General features: G+C 47.1%; 1 protein-coding gene across 2 annotated transcripts in view; it reads right to left on the bottom strand.

The window, feature by feature from the left end:
* The window catches only part of GPAT4 (glycerol-3-phosphate acyltransferase 4), a 31,634-nt gene extending 13,232 nt beyond the window's left edge, over nt 1-18,402 (bottom strand). The window contains exons 1-3 of one of the 2 annotated variants that reach the window (XM_082680284.1): nt 18,243-18,401; nt 13,304-13,381; nt 5,306-6,288 (exon numbers count right to left, since the gene is read on the bottom strand). In XM_082680284.1, the coding sequence (XP_082536410.1) occupies nt 5,306-5,470 (165 nt within the window). In that variant the 5' untranslated portion in view covers nt 5,471-6,288; nt 13,304-13,381; nt 18,243-18,401. Of the gene's footprint in view, nt 1-5,305; nt 6,289-13,303; nt 13,382-18,242 lie in introns of both variants that reach the window. The other variant, XM_082680283.1, reaches the window with a different exon arrangement.
* Nucleotides 18,403-19,171: the final 769 nt, after the last annotated feature.

Genomic DNA, 19,171 nt, shown 5'->3' with positions numbered 1-19,171 from the left:
GCCCTCGCAGGTGAACGCAGGCCCGGCCCCGAGAGGTGTGGGCGGCACCACAGTGCATCTTTACTGCACGCTGTTGAGCACTGCGGGTTAGGAACTGAGTGCACCGGAAGGCCTGACAGTCTCTGCAGCACTAATCTCAGCGGAGACCCGCCCCTCTTCTCAGCCAGCCTCCACCGCACTTCGCACGACCGCACTAGAGACACCCAAAGAACCAGACCCCAGCACCCGTCACCGGCCACCGCCCAGCCAGCGACGACATCCCCTCTCCCTGCTCCGCGGGAATCTCTCAGTAGCTACTGTCAAATCAACAATCCTGACTGCACAGCGGCGTCAGCCTCACGTTTCCAATCACCTGCTGGGCATGACCGTGTGCAAGTCCCCCCATCCTCACACCCGGCCTGAGAGCGAGAGGCAGCCTCACACACCTGACCCCAATGTGCTCCCCTCCGCCCGGCCCTCCTTCCATGGTCCCCAAGCTTCCCCGCCTGAGAAGGGTCCTCCCTGGCTGCCAGTGTCAGGCCACCCCCTTCATCCACCCGCGGCTTCTCCCACCTACAGCTCTCTCCCCCGCCTTCCCCCCTCCAGGCCGTGTGGACGCGCACTCCCGTCTCACCATGCAACATCCCCTCCAGGCCCCCAAAGGCTCTTCTCTCCGGAACTAGGTACTGCCTCTAAACCAGACCGCACTTTCTCGCCTCTACCCACTGCACTTCTAGAATGCTTTCTCTCTTTTAAGATCCAGTTCAAAGGCCAACTCTTACATGAAATGCTACCTAACCAATTCCTGCAGTCACAGTTCGTCTCCGCCTGTGTATTTTAACTGGCGTCACATTCTGAATTAGTTCTGTATGCAGACATCTGTCTTTCCTACTAAACTGTAACTGCCTCGAGGGGCAGGAGGCAGAACCCAGCGGAAGCTGACCAAGCGCCCTGCACTTCGCAGGCAGTCAGTAAGGGCTGCATTTAATTTACCAGCTCCCAGTATTTCTCTTCATCAAGGTCTCCGTATGAAAGACAGCCCTGAACCTAAAACCACTCCCTAGCACCATAATCCCACTCTCATCTCCTTCAGTTCGGCCTTTAAGCTACCCCCGGTGATGCTGGGACGGGGGGTGGGGGCACGGACCCATGTGAGGGAGGCCTTGCTGCTCCCACTCCCCAGAGGAGGACGTAGATTGCAGGGTCTGAGGACTTCGGTCAAGTTCCCGAGCTGGTAAAAAACCCTCCAAAGAGTCACGCCTATCCCACCCGGACCCCGCGGCCTGTCCAGTCTCTTCACCCCCCTCACGGCCATCACTGGTTTCTGACCCGTTCCGCCGTGGAGCGTGACGCCGCTCATTACAGCTGGCCCATCAGCGCCGCACTGAGGTAAATGTGAAGCGCAAACATGAGGGCAACGCAGGCACTTTAAGTGACACGCTGCCCTCCGCACGCAGCCATCCCCCGTAACCCAGCATTAAAAGGACCTGCACTGAGCTGTCTTCCAGGAGGAAAGACCTGGAGGACCCGCCCACGCACACATCCCCCCTTGGCAGGTACCCCAAGGTTCCTTTATACGGGGAGATGAGCTGATCGTGGGAAACCATTTGTCAAGCTGCGCCGACCTAGGTCCCCCAAAAGCACAGGTATGTGTACTGCACGGCCACCAGACATCCAGCTTGGATCATCTTTATGAAGATTACCTACTAAACTGTAAAACTGGCTCATAAGATCCCAGAAGAAAATGCAGACATAAAATTAAATGTACATGCCATGAACACAGCCATAAAATACTGCCAAGACTGAAAGGTAACAAAAAAATTTTTAAGGTGTTGTCAGCTGTGAGACACGAATGAATGTTTAAAATTCTTTACTATTATATTATTTGTCTGGTCATCTACTGCTGTGTAACAAACCACCCCATAACACTGGCTTAAAATACCACCACCATTTATTCTGCTCATGAATCTGCAAACTGCACAGGGTCCGGCATCGGCTGGGTGTCAGCAGATGCTGGTTGTCACAGCTCCCCTGGGACTGGAATATGGAACACATATACGGGGCCTAGGCTTCCTCACAATGTGGCAGCCAGGCTCCAGGGGCAAGTACCCAGAGGCAGACGGAAGTTAATACTGCCACTTCTAACCTAACCTCACACGTCACACAGCATCACGGCCACCACATTCTATATGTTAGAAACGAGTCACCAAGGCAGGTCCCCAACTCAAGAGGAGGGCAATCAGACTCCACCTTTTAATGGTAGATGCTAGAATCACTCGGGGAGCTTTTTAAAAATGCCCACCCAAACCAATGAAATCAGAATTTCTGGGGAGATTCTAGTGCTCCCAAACAAGTGTTTTTAAAACACTCCCCAGGTGATTCAGATGCGTAGTTAGGAAGAGACCCATGGAATTAAGATGATCTCTGAGCTTCCTTCCAACTGCAAAATTACATATAGCACCCCAGTTTAGGAAGGGATGAAGAGGATAAAAAAAGGCAAAATAAAGGTCTCGTCTTTATTAAAAAGCACCCACAAGTTTAGGTGTATTTTATTTTATTTTATTTATTTTTTATTTTTGGCCGTGTTGGGTCTTTGTCGCTGCGCGCAGGCTTTTCTCTGGTTGTGGCGACCAGGGGCTACTCTTTGTTGCGGTGCGTGGGCTTCTCATTGCAGTGGCTTCTCTTGTTGCGGAGCTCTAGGTGTGCGGGCTTCAGTAGTTGTGGCACACGGGCTCAGTAGTTGTGGCTCGTGGGCTCTAGAGCGCAGGCTCAGTAGTTGTGGCACACGGTCTTAGTTGCTCTGCGGCAACTAAGGGCTTCCCTGGTGGCGCAGTGGTTAAGAATCCGCCTGCCAATGCAGGGGACACGGGTTTGAGCCCTGGTCCAGGAAGATCCCACATGCTGCCAAGAGGCTGAGCCCACGTGCCACGACTGCTGAGCCTGCGCTCTGGAGCCCACAAGCCACAACTGCTGAGGCCCACACGCCTACAGCCCATGCTCCACCACGGGGGAGGCCACTGCAATGGGAAGCCGCGCACTGCAGCAAAGAGTAGCCCCCGCTTACCGCAGCTGGAGGGAGCCCACGCACAGCAATGAACGCAGCCAAAAATAAATAAATTAATTAATTAAAAAAGGAAAAAAAAAAGATTACCTGTCCCATGGATTGGCCCAAAAATATATGATTATAATCGACATTAAAAGCCACAAGAACGTACATCTGAAAAACACAGTCAATAGTAATAAGGATTTACTTGGCTATGAACTTTAAAATACTAATTTGAGGGGACATTTTCAAAATGGAATAGGGAAGGTACATGGATTCTAGGTCTTTTGTTCCACCCAAAGTGATCCAAATTTTAAAAATTTAGCTACTACCAAAGAACTCTGGTCTGATTACTCCTATTTTTATGTTTTAAGAATAAGTACTTCCATAGGTCTATGAATTAATCAGTTGCTTATAAACTTGAATAAAAGCTAGACATCACTCACTGTTGTCTCCTGGAAGTTTATCAGCTGTTCTACTCACTCTATACTGATGTACGTTTTTCAGTGGCAAACGGGCATGGGTAGTTACGTGGTTCACAGGAACCCTGGGTTCTACTGAAGATTTTCAGGGACTGAAGTTTAAGAAAATTACATTTCCTTATTAATTAAAACAAACACTAAAGACTGACAAGATTACTACTTCTCAAACTTTACTGGGCACCTGGGGCTCGCTGGAATGCTGATCCTAATTCAGTGGGTCTGGAGGGGGCCTGTGACCTGCATTTCTAACCAGTCTTGGGTGACACTCAGCTGCTGGTCTCAGAGCACTCTCTGAGTAGCAAGACAACCCCAGAGACCATAGATAGGGCTCAGAAATCTTACTGTTGAATGTAAGTACTTAAGTAAGTACAAGCGCACCACAGCAGCATTACGGACAGCAGCCGGAAGGTGAAAACGGCCCGTCAACAGATGAATGGGTAAGCGGATTATGGTACAGACACACAGTGGAATACTACTCGGCCATAAAAACCGAAGTACTGAAACATGTTACAAAGTTATGCTACATGAAAGGAGCCAGTCACAAAAGAGCACACTTTATGTAATTCCATGAAAATGAAAGATGCAGAATAGGTCAAGCCAGAGACAGAGCCCAGGTTCACGGCTGTCAGAGCCAGGGGAGGGGAAGAAGGAGGGCAAGTGCTTAATGAGTGTGCGGCCTCCTTCCGGAGAGGTGAGAGTGCTGTGGAGCCACACAGAGGTGGTGGCCCGGCAACGCTGCAACTACCGCAAATGCCGGCGAACCGTTCCCTTTAAATGGTTACCTTTAGGTTCTGTCAACTTCACCTCCATTTTTTTAATGTGAAAAAAAGCCATATTCTTATATAAAATACCAAAACTCAAGATTCAGTAATATACCTAAAAATATTTCCTGCTGTAATGTAGCATTTCATACAGCTCACTTCATCTTCCAGAGTCACTATTTCTTCACTGGTTAAGTCTATCACTGATAGATACCCTGGGCCACTGCAGAATTACGTACAGGGAACCAAAGGAAAACGACTGAGACTATTCTGAACCGTAAGATACTATCTGAACAAATATAACTGCGCTGTGTTTCCTATTATGGTCTCAGCCATGGAAAAGATGAACCTGAAGATCTGGTGACTACTGAAAACAGATCCTGCTAATAAACCACCACATCTCTGAAGAGACAGTTAAAAGGCCTGTGGCAGAGATCACTTCCAGGAAATATCACTTCTCACTCATTTCCTTCCCACTGTGACCAGTTCTGTTCACTGGTGTAACGACTTAAGTTCTGACATATGTTAAGAAATATACTCTTCTCCTCCTCTTTCAGAAAATAGAAAAATTCATCAAATGTCCTTTTCTGTTACTTCTTTTTGTCTGAAGTGCAAGAACGTATTAAGATAAACATCTGAAAGAGAGAAAAGACTCTCCCATACTTATCAGTCAGGGAATATGCCAGCAGCAGCTTTGAGTTGCAGTATCTGTTACATCACTGCCCGGCAGTGACTTTTTCTTTAATTCTTAAGGCCCTCCGTTTGAAATAAACAGGCAAGGTGTGGGGTCATGGAATAGGTGCCTTTGCTCAGACAGACCAAACACACAAGTCCCTTAGCTCAAAAGAAAGACTGCTGAAGGCTTTCACAAGCTCACGTTTAGTTATTCTTTCTACTCAAAATGCCACTTCCTTCCCATTCTCCCAACTCTCTCCACATCCAGCAGCGAGTTCACAATCAACCAGACAAGAACAGCTCTTTTTGCTAATGGTACTTCTTCCCTCCTCTGTGAAGCAACCATTTGTAAACAGCACACTCACCGCAAAGATCTTTAACAAAGTTTTCATGTAGAGCTTTCGGATACCAAAGGAGACTCCGAAAATGGCGGGGGCTATGATGAAAACCAGGAGGAGGGTGAAGAGGACGGTCAGGGAGATGCCCAGGAGGCTGACAATCAGGCTGTCAAAAGGCAGCAACAGGAACATGGTGGAGGATGCAGGCCAGGCCAGCGCCCTCCTCCCCACGAACAAAGCTCGGCCTCAGATGGTCCTCTCCGACAGCACCGGCCTGGGGAGGGGCACCAACTCCATTCCCAAGTTCACGTCACTCGACGGCCGGAACAGAGAGCCTGGGAGTAGGATGAGAGCAAAAGGGGGCCCCCGAGGCGGCCAGCCCCCCCCAGAAGAGACGGGCTGCAGGGGTGGACGGGGCAGGGTCAGTCTTCAGTGCCAGCATCCGAGGCCAGACAGAGTGTCTGGGCGAGTGAGCGGCGAGGGCGCGATCTGGGCTCTGCTACTCTCACGCTGCTTCCAGGAGTTTTACTTTTTCTCCTGTCCAAGAGCATTTAGCAGATAAATCTCTCCTGAGGATGTGTCATTGCCAGAAGTACCAAGAAGAGTTCAACTCGGTGCCAGAAAAATCCTGATAACTCCAGCGGAGGAGGGCGACTGCTGGCGCTTCCCACAGAAGGCTAGTGAACATGAATATGTGGAAGTTAAATAACTGTTCTCCTTAAAACTCCTTCATAAGCTGAAATTGCGTCCATCATAGAGGGTTCACACCTGGCCCCGTGCTTCCCCTGGAGAGGCTCCAGGCGCACTGCTCCCAGGACCCTCCTCTCTGGAGAGCTAGAGGCTGTGCCAGGAGGCCGCAGGTGCTGGCACGGCACGCCTCATGCTGCCTGCGGTGCGTGGAATTCCAGACGCGTCTGGCGCTGGTTTCCTCTGGATACTTTTCTCCCTAAGGCGCCCTTCTCAGCGGTGACCCGGGTCCTTGGCAAGAAGTTGCTCACATGCTGCCGAAGCTGGAGGTGGAGACAGAAACACCATCCGTCACACAAACACAAACCAAGGGGAGACACATCACGATGCTCTGGGGTGGGGCCCGGCGCGTTTTAGGGTCAGCCTAGAGCCTGTGCCGTTCTCACAACATCAAGGTCAAAGGGACTGTGCAGAGCAACAGGTGGCAGACGCGCATGTGGAGGAGAACCACAGATGTTTCATAGTTTTCAACCCTGGTGAAACGACGGGGTTCTATTTCTAATAGAAAATGTATGCATATTTGGGGTTAGTAGAGGCAAACTATTACATACAGACTGGACGGACTATAAGGTCCTGCTGTAGAGCACAGGGAACCATATTCAATGTCCTGGGATAAACCATAGTGGAAAAGAATATGAAAAAGAATGTGTATGTATAACTGAGTCACTCGGCTGCACAGCAGAAACTAACTCAACATTGTACATCAACTATACTTCAATTAAAAAAAAAATCAATACCGTAGACTTCAAACAGAAGAAAAAGAAAATACACGGACATAAGACGCATCTCAAAAGACAAGGAGGGTGTACTAGGCGGAGTACACGTGCCTCCTACCTGTCCCCCCACTGCCCAGAGTTCTTGTCCACAGAGGCAACCGCATCACCAGCTTCGTATTCTTCCTGAGACGTTCTACGCACACAAGAGGAAATGACTCTGGCCCACCTCGCGCCCAGGCAACAGTAATGACGGCACACCACAAACACTGCTTTTTGTTTTGTTTTGTAGCTTAACGTGTCTTGGGAGAGTGTTCCCGCAGTGCACACGGAGCTCCCTTACTCTCTGAAGGTGCATGGTTCTCAACTGTTAAGAATGTTCCCTGATTTGGTTAACTGCTTTCCTGAGGTTGGACACCAATGTTTCTACCCTTTTTTTGTTATAAATAATGTAATGAATGTGCCTACACGATTTAGCATACAAAATGCACATGCAAACATATTTGCAGGATCAATTCCTAGAAATGGAATTGCAGGGGAAAAGGAAGTCTAGGTTTTAAAAAAATAATAACTCTTGTTTTTATTTATTTCCCCCCAGATTTACTGACATTTAACTGACAGGTAACACTGAGCAAGTCTGCAGAGTACAAAGCATGGGTGATACACCTACATATTGCACACCTGCATATCGCAACGTGACACCCACAGAGTATTAGCCAAACATTTACCTTTTGTGTGTGTGTGGTGGGAACATTTAAGATCTACCCTCTCAGCAACTTTCAAGTATCTAATAGAGTGTTGTTAACTATAATCACCACACTGTACATTAGACCCCCAGAACTTCATTTTATAACTGGAAGTTTCTACCCTTTGCCCAACATTTCCCAACTTCTCCTACCCCTTGATCCTGGGTAACCACCATTCTTTTCTCTGTTTCTACAAGTTCGTATTTTCTGAATTCCACATTTATGTAAGAATACACAGTATTTGTCTTTCGCTTCTGACTTAGGAAATACAGTTTCAGTATTATAAGATATTGTCACATTTTCTGCATAGATTAACTCCTGCAGCCTTTCTGGCCACTCTTTTTTTTGTTCTTTAAGACTATTTACACTGGGGATCACGCTTGGTGTTGTACATTCTATGGGTTTCAACAAATGTATAATGACATGTATCCACCACTAAGGCACCACACAGAGTATTTTCACTCCTCTAACAATCCTCTGTGCTCACACTATTCATCCCTACCTACCCCAACCCCTGGCAATCACTGGTCTTTTCACTGTCTCCATAGTTTGGCTTTTCCCAGAATGTCATATGGTTGGAATCACAGAGTATGCAGCCTTCTTGGCTTCTTTTACTTAATACAGCCACTTATTTTTTTAAATTTCACTATTTCAATTTTATATTACTCATTCTTAACCACAAGTTACCACTCCAAGTTCTGAACTTGGGAACATCCTATCATGTCTCTCTGGCAAACATTTTGGCCTCACGCCAATCACCTTCTGGCTCGGTTCCAATACTTTTAGAAGTTCAAGAAATGGAACAAATGAACAGGTGTCTGACTTCACCTTGAGTTCTGTCCAGTGCTGTTTAGAATTCAAAGCCCTTTCTCATGTTATCTCACAACCTGTCAGTATGTATTCTTTCCATTTTACCAGTTAGGAAACTAAGCGAGGGAGACACGGATCCCGTTCTCTGACTCCTAACTGCTCCCATTACATCCCATACACCTAGCAATTAAATTAAAAAGACAACGTTTCAGTGGCAGGGATCCTCCACTTCTTCCACGTTCACGTGACCATAATCATTGCTAACGTTTACTGGCTGCTCACAGCACGGACACTGAGCTAATACAACAAGCACTGTGCACACGCCGTCCTCACTGAATGCTCACAACAACCCCACAGGGGAGTTACCATCACGGCTATGAGAGGTGAGGGAGCGGAGCTTAGAGGACAAAGTCACCCGGAGCCACACAGCTATAAATGGCACAGGAGGAATCTGGACACGTGCGCCTGTCTCACAGCCCCGCTCTTTAACCACCAGGCCCTCCTAGCTTTCAAACTACCTTGAGCTACGTTAACACTTCCTTCACGCCAGGCCTGCTCGATAGAACTTCCTGCCATCGGAGGAAAACCACAAGACAAATCTGGATTCACGCATCGGAATTTGGTGTTCTCAGAATCCAAGGTACAAACCTGCTCGTTCATTTTTAAAAACTGGCCAAGCTGACAGTACATGCCAGATTTCTAATGACATCCCAACGGACGTTCAGGAAATTAGAGGTATTTCTGGGACTTAAGTCAATTCGCTGAGTCACTGTATTCCTTAAACCTGTCCAATTCCAGCCTAATTCCAGGGCCACACCTCTGTCCCACTCTCCCATCCCTGCCCCACTGCACAGCTGCTGTCACATTAGCCAAGGTTACCTTGAGTTCCATGAACCAAGGGTGACCAACACCGGGGTCACTTTGACGTCCCAAGCCAGAGCTTAGATCACGTTCCTCTGGATCACAATCAACTGAGAATTTCCAAGGTTATTCTGGGTTCGTGTCCCCAAAGCATCAAAGTAAACACATTTAGCAATAATTTCGTCACCTAGTTCAGAGGTGGACACACCAGGCCCACAGGACAAACCTGGGCCAGTTTTTACAAGGCTCGTGTCCTAGGAACGGTGTTTACATCTTTAAAGAGTTGTAAAAAAATAAATAAATAAAATAACATGTGACAGAGACCACGGCCAGCAAAACCTCAACTACTTACTATCTGACCCTTTAGAGCAACAGTGTGCAGACCTCTGTCCCGGCTGCTCTTTCCTCCCCTCCAAGGCAGTGACCTCCCCCTCGTTGCCCTCCACTCCCCGCACCCCCAGAGACTCCAGGACTCGCAACAGCAACTAGCCAAATGAGTTCTGTGGCCAACATTAAACAATCCTCCCGTGAATTCTTAGAGGCAAAGATGAGGCCAGCACACTGTGGTTATCAAACAGGCCTCCAAACGTCTTGCCGGACTAGCGGACCAGCCATCACAGCCAGAGGTGCTGGCGTCTTAAGGTCCCTTAACACAGACTTTGGTCTCTGGAAATATCGGGAAACTGCTCACATGAGAACTCCATCACACCACAATTTCTAGATGAATGCTCTTGTAAGAGAGGCTATCACTTTGCCTCAAGTAAATATAACCACGACTCCTTGGCAGGAGGCAGGGGAAGCTATCAGCTCAAAGCACTAGTTACCCCTTCCCTTCCATTCCACACCTTTCAGCCAAATCCACTGAGAGTCGCTTGGACCAATGTTCCCCCAACAGTCCACATGGTCCAGAGAGAAAGAGAAGACCCAACCAGTTCGGAGCCTCTTAGGAGGGAAGATGGCCTCATCCTAGGAATGTGGCAGTCCACCACCAAGCTAATGAAACTCTTCAACCCACTGAATGGCAAATCTGGGCCCCCAGTGGCCCACTTTCCAGGGCTTCTCAGTTCTCAGGGTGACGACATCAGGGCACATACTGTGTGCCACACACCATGTTAGGCATTAGGCATTCAGTGCCTAGAGACAAGTATTCAGCAAACAGGCACATACACAGTCATCACTGCCCACTTCGATGACTGCCAACAAGAAGAGAGTCCTAGGTGGAGAAAGAGGAACCCCCTGCACTGTTGGTGGGAGTGTAAACTGGTGCAGCCACGATAGAAAACAGTATGGAGGTTTCTCAAAAAACTAAAAACAGAGCTACCATATGATCCAGCAATCCCACTCCTGGGCATTTATCCAAAGAAAACAGAAACATTAATTCGAAAAGGTCCATGCACCCCAATGTTCACTGAAGTATTATTTACAATAGCTAAGATACAGAAGCAACCTAAGGGTCCATCAAGAGATAAATGGACAAAGAAGATGTGGTACATATATACAATGGAATACTATTCAGCCATAAAAAAGAATGAAATTTTGCCATTGGCAGCAACATGGATGAACTTGGAGGGCATTATGCTAAGTGACATAAGTCAGACAGAGAAAGTCAAATGCTGTATGGCTATCACTTACATGTGGAATCTAAAAAATACAACAAACTAGTGAATGTAATAAAAAAGAAGCAGACTCACAGATATAGAGGGCAAACGAGTGGTTATCGGTGAGGAGGGCGAAGGGGTAATATAGGGGTGGGGAACTAAGAGGTACAAACTATTAGATATAAAATAAGCTACAAGGGTATATGGTACAACACTGAGGATACAGTCAATATTCTACAACAACTATAAATAGAGTAGAACCTTTAAAAATTGTGAATCACTATTTTGTACACCTGTAACTTACATAATATTGTACATCAACTACACCTCAACTAAAAAAAAAAGAATATAAGAGTCCTGGAAGAGAAAATAAAGGAGGGAACTTACAAATTTAAATCAGGGCTTCTAAACCAGTTCTGACTCGATCACAAGGCAGAGACTATTACGATTTGCAGCTATAGAAACTTCTTTTCTGCTAGCTTTCCATGACTCTGTGACACATCCTACACTTCAGGAGACCATACCTACTACCAGAATATGTCCAGAGACATGCCACATACGAACTCAAAAAGGAGAAGATATGCCATTTCATTAAAATTAAGTGCTTAGGCTATACCGGGATAATGCATTTTTAAAGCACACTAAGCACAATGTCTGTTATATATATTAGATCTCAATAAATGGTACATATTATCCCTTCATTACGATCAGAAGACACCCAGAGCACTGTCTGCAGTTCTAAGTACCAAACTTTTTAAGAGGGCTAGATAGAGAGGAAGGCATTTCAAAGTATGTCACAAAACCCACAAAGCAAAAACGACTCCGTGGTGCCTAGCAAGCACTAAGTGCTCATACAAAGGGGAGCTGTAAAGCCAAGAAATGTGCATTAAAAGTACAGTGAGGGGCGAAAAAGTTTCCTATAACCCACCCTATTGGTGAAAATGAGAAAATACCCTCACATACTGCTGACTAGAGTGTACAACGGTACAACCTCTATGCAGAACAATTCGGCAATCACCGTCAGAACTTGAAATGCATATAACCTTAGATCCAGCAACTCGACTTCTGAAAACTTACGCTAAAGATAAACTGCAACAGTAGTTCTCAACCAGGAGCGACTGACTGTAGCCCCTGGGGAACATCTGGTAATGTCTGCAGACATTTGTGATTGTCCTAACTTGGGATGCGGGGCTCCTGGCATCCAGCGCTGACTGTGGACAGGGATGCTGCTAAACGTCCTAAAAAGCCCAGGCCGCCCCTGCCACAACAAGGAAGTATCCAGCCCCAAATGGCAACCGTGCGGAGGCTGAGAAACCCTGCGCAAAAGGAGGTATGTGCAAGGTTAGTGACTCCAGTACTGTCTGTAATATCAAGAGAAACATCACTGTCCATTAGTCAAGGATATAGTGGAATACTAGTCATCTGTTTAAAAAAAAGAGAGAGAGTGAGACATCTACATATGCACCGAGAAGAAACAACCTCCCAGTGAGATGCAGAACAAGGGCCACTGCAAATACCAACTGTGAGGGAGGGAGGAAAAGGACAAATACATACAGGGTGCGTGTGTACCTGCAAAGACACACATCTCTGGAAAGAGACACAGGAGACTGGCAATGGCAATGGCAGCCACCTCCAGGAATGGAAGGAAGGCATCACTTTATCTTTTTGGTACTTTTAAAACTGTATTTATCATTTTTGAATAGGTAACAGACTCATGATTCAAGAATCAAAACAAACACATCAGGGTTTGAATCCTCACTCGATCACTTAACTGGTAGTGTGAGCGTGACTTTGCGTGAATCACTTAATCTCTTTAAACTTCTGCTCAACATCTACTAAAAAGAATGTTCACATTTTACAGCGTCTGGAACAAGGTAAACGTTCAAAATACATTAACTGTTATTATTGCTACACTAAGTTCCTGTTATTATGAAGGAGAAGGGGGCACTGGAAGGTATTTCCCAAGAAGTCATGACATTACACTGACAAGAAATCTCCTTCAACACCACTCCTGCCTAAAGGTGTTTACAATCCCTAAGGTAGCTGTCGCAAACCACAACTTTATTAGTGAACCACTGAGAATTCTAATGCAAGCTCCTCTAATGGCTTAAATTATTGAGGCTTGGAAGAGTTGAGTGACGAGACAAGCTACAAAATTGGCCAGGAACAGAGGCAGGACTAGAACTTACATCTGCCTCCCAACCGCCCGTCTTGTGGTCTTTCTGCTCCCCAGGCTGGCCTCTCCTTTGCTTTGGGGCAGGTTACACTTGAGAGGAAAGCCATCCATTTTTCCTAGTTTACTCAGGTCACAGACCCAGCAAATGCCCCCATTCTGATGTGATGGTAAATAAATGCACGTACACAGAGGAAATGTACGCTGGGGGGAATTTGACGTCAAGCATGTCAGAGCAGTGGAGTATAAGAAATATGCCTGAATAGGACGCTGCTGCTTAGGAGGAAGGGTGTAAAAATGTTTCCAAGGAGTTGGGACAGCACAGAGCTACTAGGTGAAGTGAACCTGAACTGCTGAAAAACCAGGGATATGCTTACGGCCAACAGCAATCCTGGGTAAAACAGATGGTCCAAGACAAAGCCAGGATATGTCAGGCTCAAGGATGACTCAACTCACTAGGAAGAAGATAGGAACATGGTCAGTTTCAGGGTCTTGGTCTTAACTAAGGTCATTCTGACCCTAAGTACTTTCTCCTTGCCTAGAAAGGTCTCACGTCAGCTGGACCTGGGTAACAAGAAACGTGGTACCAAGTTCAACCCAAAGCAACATAACCTGCAAAGCTGGAAAAGAAAAAAGGACAAAGATACAGGAAACACTGACATTCTGGGGCCATCAGTTTAAGAAAGGACAATTTCATTTGCTGGGACTATAAGACCCGAGAGGTTTCGTTACCCAACCTGAACACTGCTCTCAGAGTTCCATTTCAAACTCAGTGCTCTGACATCTGAGTACTGTATATGTAACTGGAAGCAACTTCCTGGCCTTCTTTTTTCAAAAATTTGTGTCTGGTTTATTTTACTTAGCATAATCACTCTGAGAATCATTCATGCTGCTGCCCGTGTCAACAGTTCATTCCCCATTGCTGAGCTGTTTCCCTTGGTAGAACAGGCCACAGCTTCTTTATTCACTCACCTAGTGATGGGTCCTTCCAGCTGGGGACTGTTACAAATAAAGTCGCTACCTACAAACCTTGCATGGACATACTTTCATTTCTCCTGCGTAAATACCTAGGAGTGGAATGACGTAAGTGTACGTTTAGCTTTTAATGAAACGGCCAAACCGGCTTCTGAACTGGTTGTACCATCTTGCATTAATTCTCACCAGCAGTGTCTGAAAATTCCACGTGCTCTACATCTTCACCAACACTCAATATGATCAGTCTTTCTAATTTTAGACATGCTAATGGATGTTAGGTGGTATCTCACAGTTTTAATTTGTTTCCCTCATGACCAATGATATGAAGCATCTTCCATGTGCTTATTGGCCATCTGTATATCCTCTCTGGTGAAGCGCTCAGATCTTTTGCCTACTTTTTATCAGGTTATTTTATTATTGAGTTTTATCACTAGCCATTTTTCAAAAGTCAAACCTTCCCCCCCATGACTAAGCAGTCTCTTTACAATGAGAAAGCATTTCATCACAAAGGCACAAAATTTGTGAAACATCAGACTTCTTGGTTCAACTTGCCACAAGGTTGAAACAACCCTAATTGTGCAAAGAAAAGTCACCAAAACCACAAACTCTACTTTAACCTCAGACCTGTATATTACCAGGAACATAAAATGCTCTTTCATCTTTATGCTCAGCTGACAGTGATTCTGCACTGTCCAACACAGCCGCTGCTAACCACGTCTGACCCTTGAGCACTGGAGATGTGGCTAGTCTAAACTGAAACGTGTTGTAAATGTAAAACAGACTCTGGAATTTCAGTGATTTAGGGTAAAAAAAATGAATGTAAAAGATCTCGTTAATAATTTGTACACTGATTACATGTTGAAGTGATATTCTAGATAATCTGGGTTAAATAAAATATATTATTAAACTTATCTTCACCTGTTTCTTTTTACTTTTTTTTAAAGTGGCTACTAAAAAATTTTAAAAACTATACGTGTGGTTTGTGTTATGTTTCTATTGGATAGCACTGACCACAAAGTTTTAAGGCAGACTCTGAAGATAATGTATCTCCAACTGGTAACGGAAAAAATACATATAGTATCTTCCCCGCCCTACTCCTCGGAGGTGTGAAGAGAACAGTGCAAAGGAAGGGGCTGAGAAATGGACTCAGGAGTCGTCTGAGGTTGGAGGCCCAGCTCTGTTACTCTCTGCTCTGTGTGACCTTCAATAAGTCATTCACCTTCTGTGGATTTAAGTTTCCCCACCAGCTTTTTGGTTTCTGTTTTTTTAATTCAAAAAGTCAACAAAAGCGTATCATGTGCCTACTTTTTACAAAGCATCATTCTAGAATTGCAGATCTTGAGCTAACAGTTTAATAGAAGGCAAACACATTAACAACTATTATGAAGACAAAATAAAAAGAGCTCCCAGAGAGCAAACGAGCCTGTAGGGCTGGGTGGCGTGTGCATGTATCAATGTGTTTTAAAAGAGAGAGTACCTTTAAGGACTTGCGAAAAACTCCAAGCACTTACAACACTCCTCCTAACTCTAAAATTCTGTGCTCTTAAAAAGCATTCATCATGCTATAGAGTAAGCATTATTATACAGGGAACTGATGACATTTGCTCAGGTCCTCCCCATGAGTGTAGTGATACAGTAAGAAGTATATGACATGCCACGATGAGGTTGTTTTACGTGAAGAAACAATTCTGCAGTACAGCTCAAGCTTAACCAGGACCAAATATTCTCCAACACACACCAACCCCTCAGCCAAAACATACAATTCCCCCACCCCCTCATGTCTTCAGGGGCAATGATTTACCAAGACACCCTGATGCTGTTCATTTGAGCGGCATTTCCATAAACTGGATGTGCATGACAACTACTGTATTTAGGTCACAAACTCACAGAAGAAAAGTCCATCCTGAAAATAAATTTATAAACAATTATGTCATATCATATAAACTGAACTTACAAGCAAACTCCAAGAAGTCTACATACAAGGATTCCCTTGTTCACAGCATCCCTCAGGCAGCATTTAAGGGTAAAATAAATTGAGGCCCAAGTACTGAACTTAGCCGTCTTTCCTGAGGTATGGAAACTTAACTGCCTAGAGTGTGCTAGGAAATACAAACCATGGTTTTGTTTAAAAAAAAAAAAAAAAAAAAGCCTAACCCAGCCCAGGATTCTTACCTGATCATGGCAAGGAAGGATGTTTTTATGGGAGGGCGCTACTGTTCTCTCAGCCACAAGAGCACAGCATCAGGGGTACACCCCCTAAAAAGCATTCCAGTTTCCCTTAGTCACTCTTCATTCAATAGCTATGAATGTCATCTAAATCTTTTAAAGCTTGTACTTATTCTGTTTGGATTTCCACTTTTAAGGTCAGCATCTTCCCATGTTTCCTAAAAGCTATGATGAGAACTCTTCAACTTGTCCCAAATCTAGCTTAAGAAATAATTTAAGGCCTATCCCCTAGTTTCATTATTCCATATTTTGGTGGAAAAGCTCATATTTGCCTACCCAAGCCCTTCATCGGAAGAGTTTTCAGTCACAGCCCTTCCACACACTTCTCTTTCCCAAAGGAAACAACATAAATGCAAGCAGCATGGTACAGGAGAAAGACTAGATGCGGAGTTGGGAGATGTCTTTTCCAGCCTCAGTTCAACCTCTCATTCTCTGTAGATCTGGACAAGTCACTGAACCTCTCTGGGCCTTGAGGGCTCATCAAAAATGAAAAAGACAAGATGATCTGGAAGTTCTCATCCATACCTTCTGTTTTAACCTGTCCTCCAGCCGCTTAATTAATTTTTAGATGCCCTTTTCTGGCGCTTCTCCAATGCTATTATGTATTTTGGACTTGAAGTACTTGTAATAGACTATGTCCCAATAAAACTAAGTTATGGCTTTACTCCATAAAGCCATAAAGTAAGATTTTTATTTTGACTCTCAAGCTACTTTCTTTTTTTTTTTAAAGAACTTGGCTCATTGAAGGAACATGGTGTTTTTTTTAATAGATGTTGGGGGTAGGAGTTTAATTAATTAATTTTTGCTGTGTTGGGTCTTTGTTTCTGCGCAAGGGCCTTCTCTAGTTGTGGCAAGCAGGGGCCACCCTTCATCGCGGTGCGCGGGCCTCTTCACTATCGCGGCCTCTCTTGTTGTGGAGCACAGGCTCCAGACGCGCAGGCTCAGTAGTTGTGGCTCACGGGCCCAGCCACTCCGCGGCATGTGGGATCATCCCAGACCAGGGCTCGAACCCGTGTCCCCTGCACTAGCAGGCAGACTCTCAACCACTGCGCCACCAGGGAAACCCTCTCAAGCTACTTTTGACATCAAGGATTTATCCCAGAGATATGGGGGCGGGCGGAAGGGGGATGTGGATTAGACATGCTCAGTCACAGGTGAGTTCTTGAGGCTGGATGATGGGTACATGCTGGTTCACTATTCTATCTACTTTTCCATGTCTGAAATTCTGCATAATACAAGGTTGAAAAAAACATCACTGTCAAAGTGAGAAAATAATACCGAACTGGCATTAATACAAGACTCTTTCCTACCATCTCTGGCATAAGGACAATTGCTTTTCATACCGTTTCCCTTGGGTTGAGATAGAATCTACAAGACATGAAACTAAACAGACGTACTCAAACTTCAGCCAAAATTAAGGAAAATGAACCAGAAAGCAAATTCTTCAACGGATCTCAAGAAACTTATCAGCGAGAAGGTCCGCGGCACAGAGGCCTTGAGCAGTGAGGCACTGGTATGTAGTACAGCATGGAGCTTACTTCCACAGAACTACAGTATGTTTCATACGGTATATTTTCCCTAACTTTTCAACTGCGAAAGTTAAAGCCCTCTGTGACACGGAGAGTGAGGAAATAAGACCCTCCGGTAGGAGGATGCTTCGCAGGGCGTGAAATCAAAACGGAGAGGCAAGGGATATCGAGGGTTAAGAAATCCTGAAGAAAGCAAAATGGGGATCCTCTGGAGAACAGGAGCGGAAAACGTACATCCCAGGGACACCAAAGAACTTGAGCGGTCACGGTGAAGGCCTTTCCCCGTGATCTTTCACCCTCCCGAGCGCGCGGAGGGCAGGCCGCGGGGGCCGGGATTCGGCAGGACACGCGGGGGCGCGGGCCGGAGGGCGCCGCGGGGACGGGCGGGCCCGCTCTACCGCAGGGAGGGAGGCACGTTCCGGCGCCGGGAACCCCCCGGCAGCGGCAATGGTGCCTCCCAACGCCGTGGGGTGGGGGTCGCAGGGAGTGGGGTCGCTCGACCGCAGCCCTCACGGGCGCCGGCCCAAACCCCAGCTCCCGCAGACGCCCGTGACCTTCAGGAACGGGCCAGCCGGACCGTACTCACCTTCCTCGAGGCTCCAGGAGGCAAATCCCTCCGGGGACCGTCCGCCCCGCCCTCGCCGCCGCCGGCCGAGGCGTGCGTAAGGACGTGCGCGCGCCCGCCCTTTGTCTATGCCGCCTTGACGTGACCCTCGCGTCCAGTCCCCACCCTCCCGTCGTCTAACCTCACGCCCAGTACCCACGCGCTGGCGCGCGCCCGGTCGGGCTGGGCGGGGCCCCGAGGGGCGGGGAGATGGGGGCGGGGCGCCGGGAGATAAGCAGACGGGGCGCCAAGTCTTGGGCCGGGGAGGCGGGGAGGCGGGGCGCCAAGGGGAGGGGCGCTGGGGAGGCGGGGCTCCGAAGGGCGGGGCGCCGGGGAGACGGGCAGACGGAGAACCGAATGGAGGGCCGAGGAGGCGGGGCTCCGCGTCCCGAGCCCCAAGTGGGCGCGCCCGGTACCCTCCAAGCTGCCACCTGGCGGGCGAGGACCGCTGCCTGGGCCGGGCCAGCTGCTGCAGAGACCGGTACTGTGCGCGCCGGGCCCTGGTCGCCTGCTCCTCGCCTGGCGCGTGCCCCCGAGACTCCTGCTGTGATAAGGGGAGCACTTCCTAAAGAGAGGTCTCCACGCTTCTGAGCTGCGCCAGGGCCCGAACGCTGGCTGCTTCCCGCAAAGAACACTCTTATAGGTTCTGGAGAGAGTGAAATCAGCCCTGATTAGCGAGAAAAGGCTTGAAGTCACCAAATGGCCTTGTTATCTTGGGGCTGTTGTGAGTATACAGTGAGATACAGATCGGTATGGAAAGAACTTAGCTTGCGGCCGGCACGCTCAAGAAATATTAGCTGTCATCACCACCACCATCATCATCCGAGTCTCATTTGCCAACTAGCGAAGCCAAGGAGTTCAAGGGTTGGTGTAGGCATCTCCCTGTTCCCTCGCAGCTGCAACTTTCCAAC

Source organism: Grampus griseus (assembly GCF_964374135.1).
Source record: "Grampus griseus genome assembly, chromosome: 21".
Taxonomy (NCBI): domain Eukaryota; kingdom Metazoa; phylum Chordata; class Mammalia; order Artiodactyla; family Delphinidae; genus Grampus; species Grampus griseus.
This window is presented reverse-complemented; position numbering and strand designations above follow the sequence as displayed.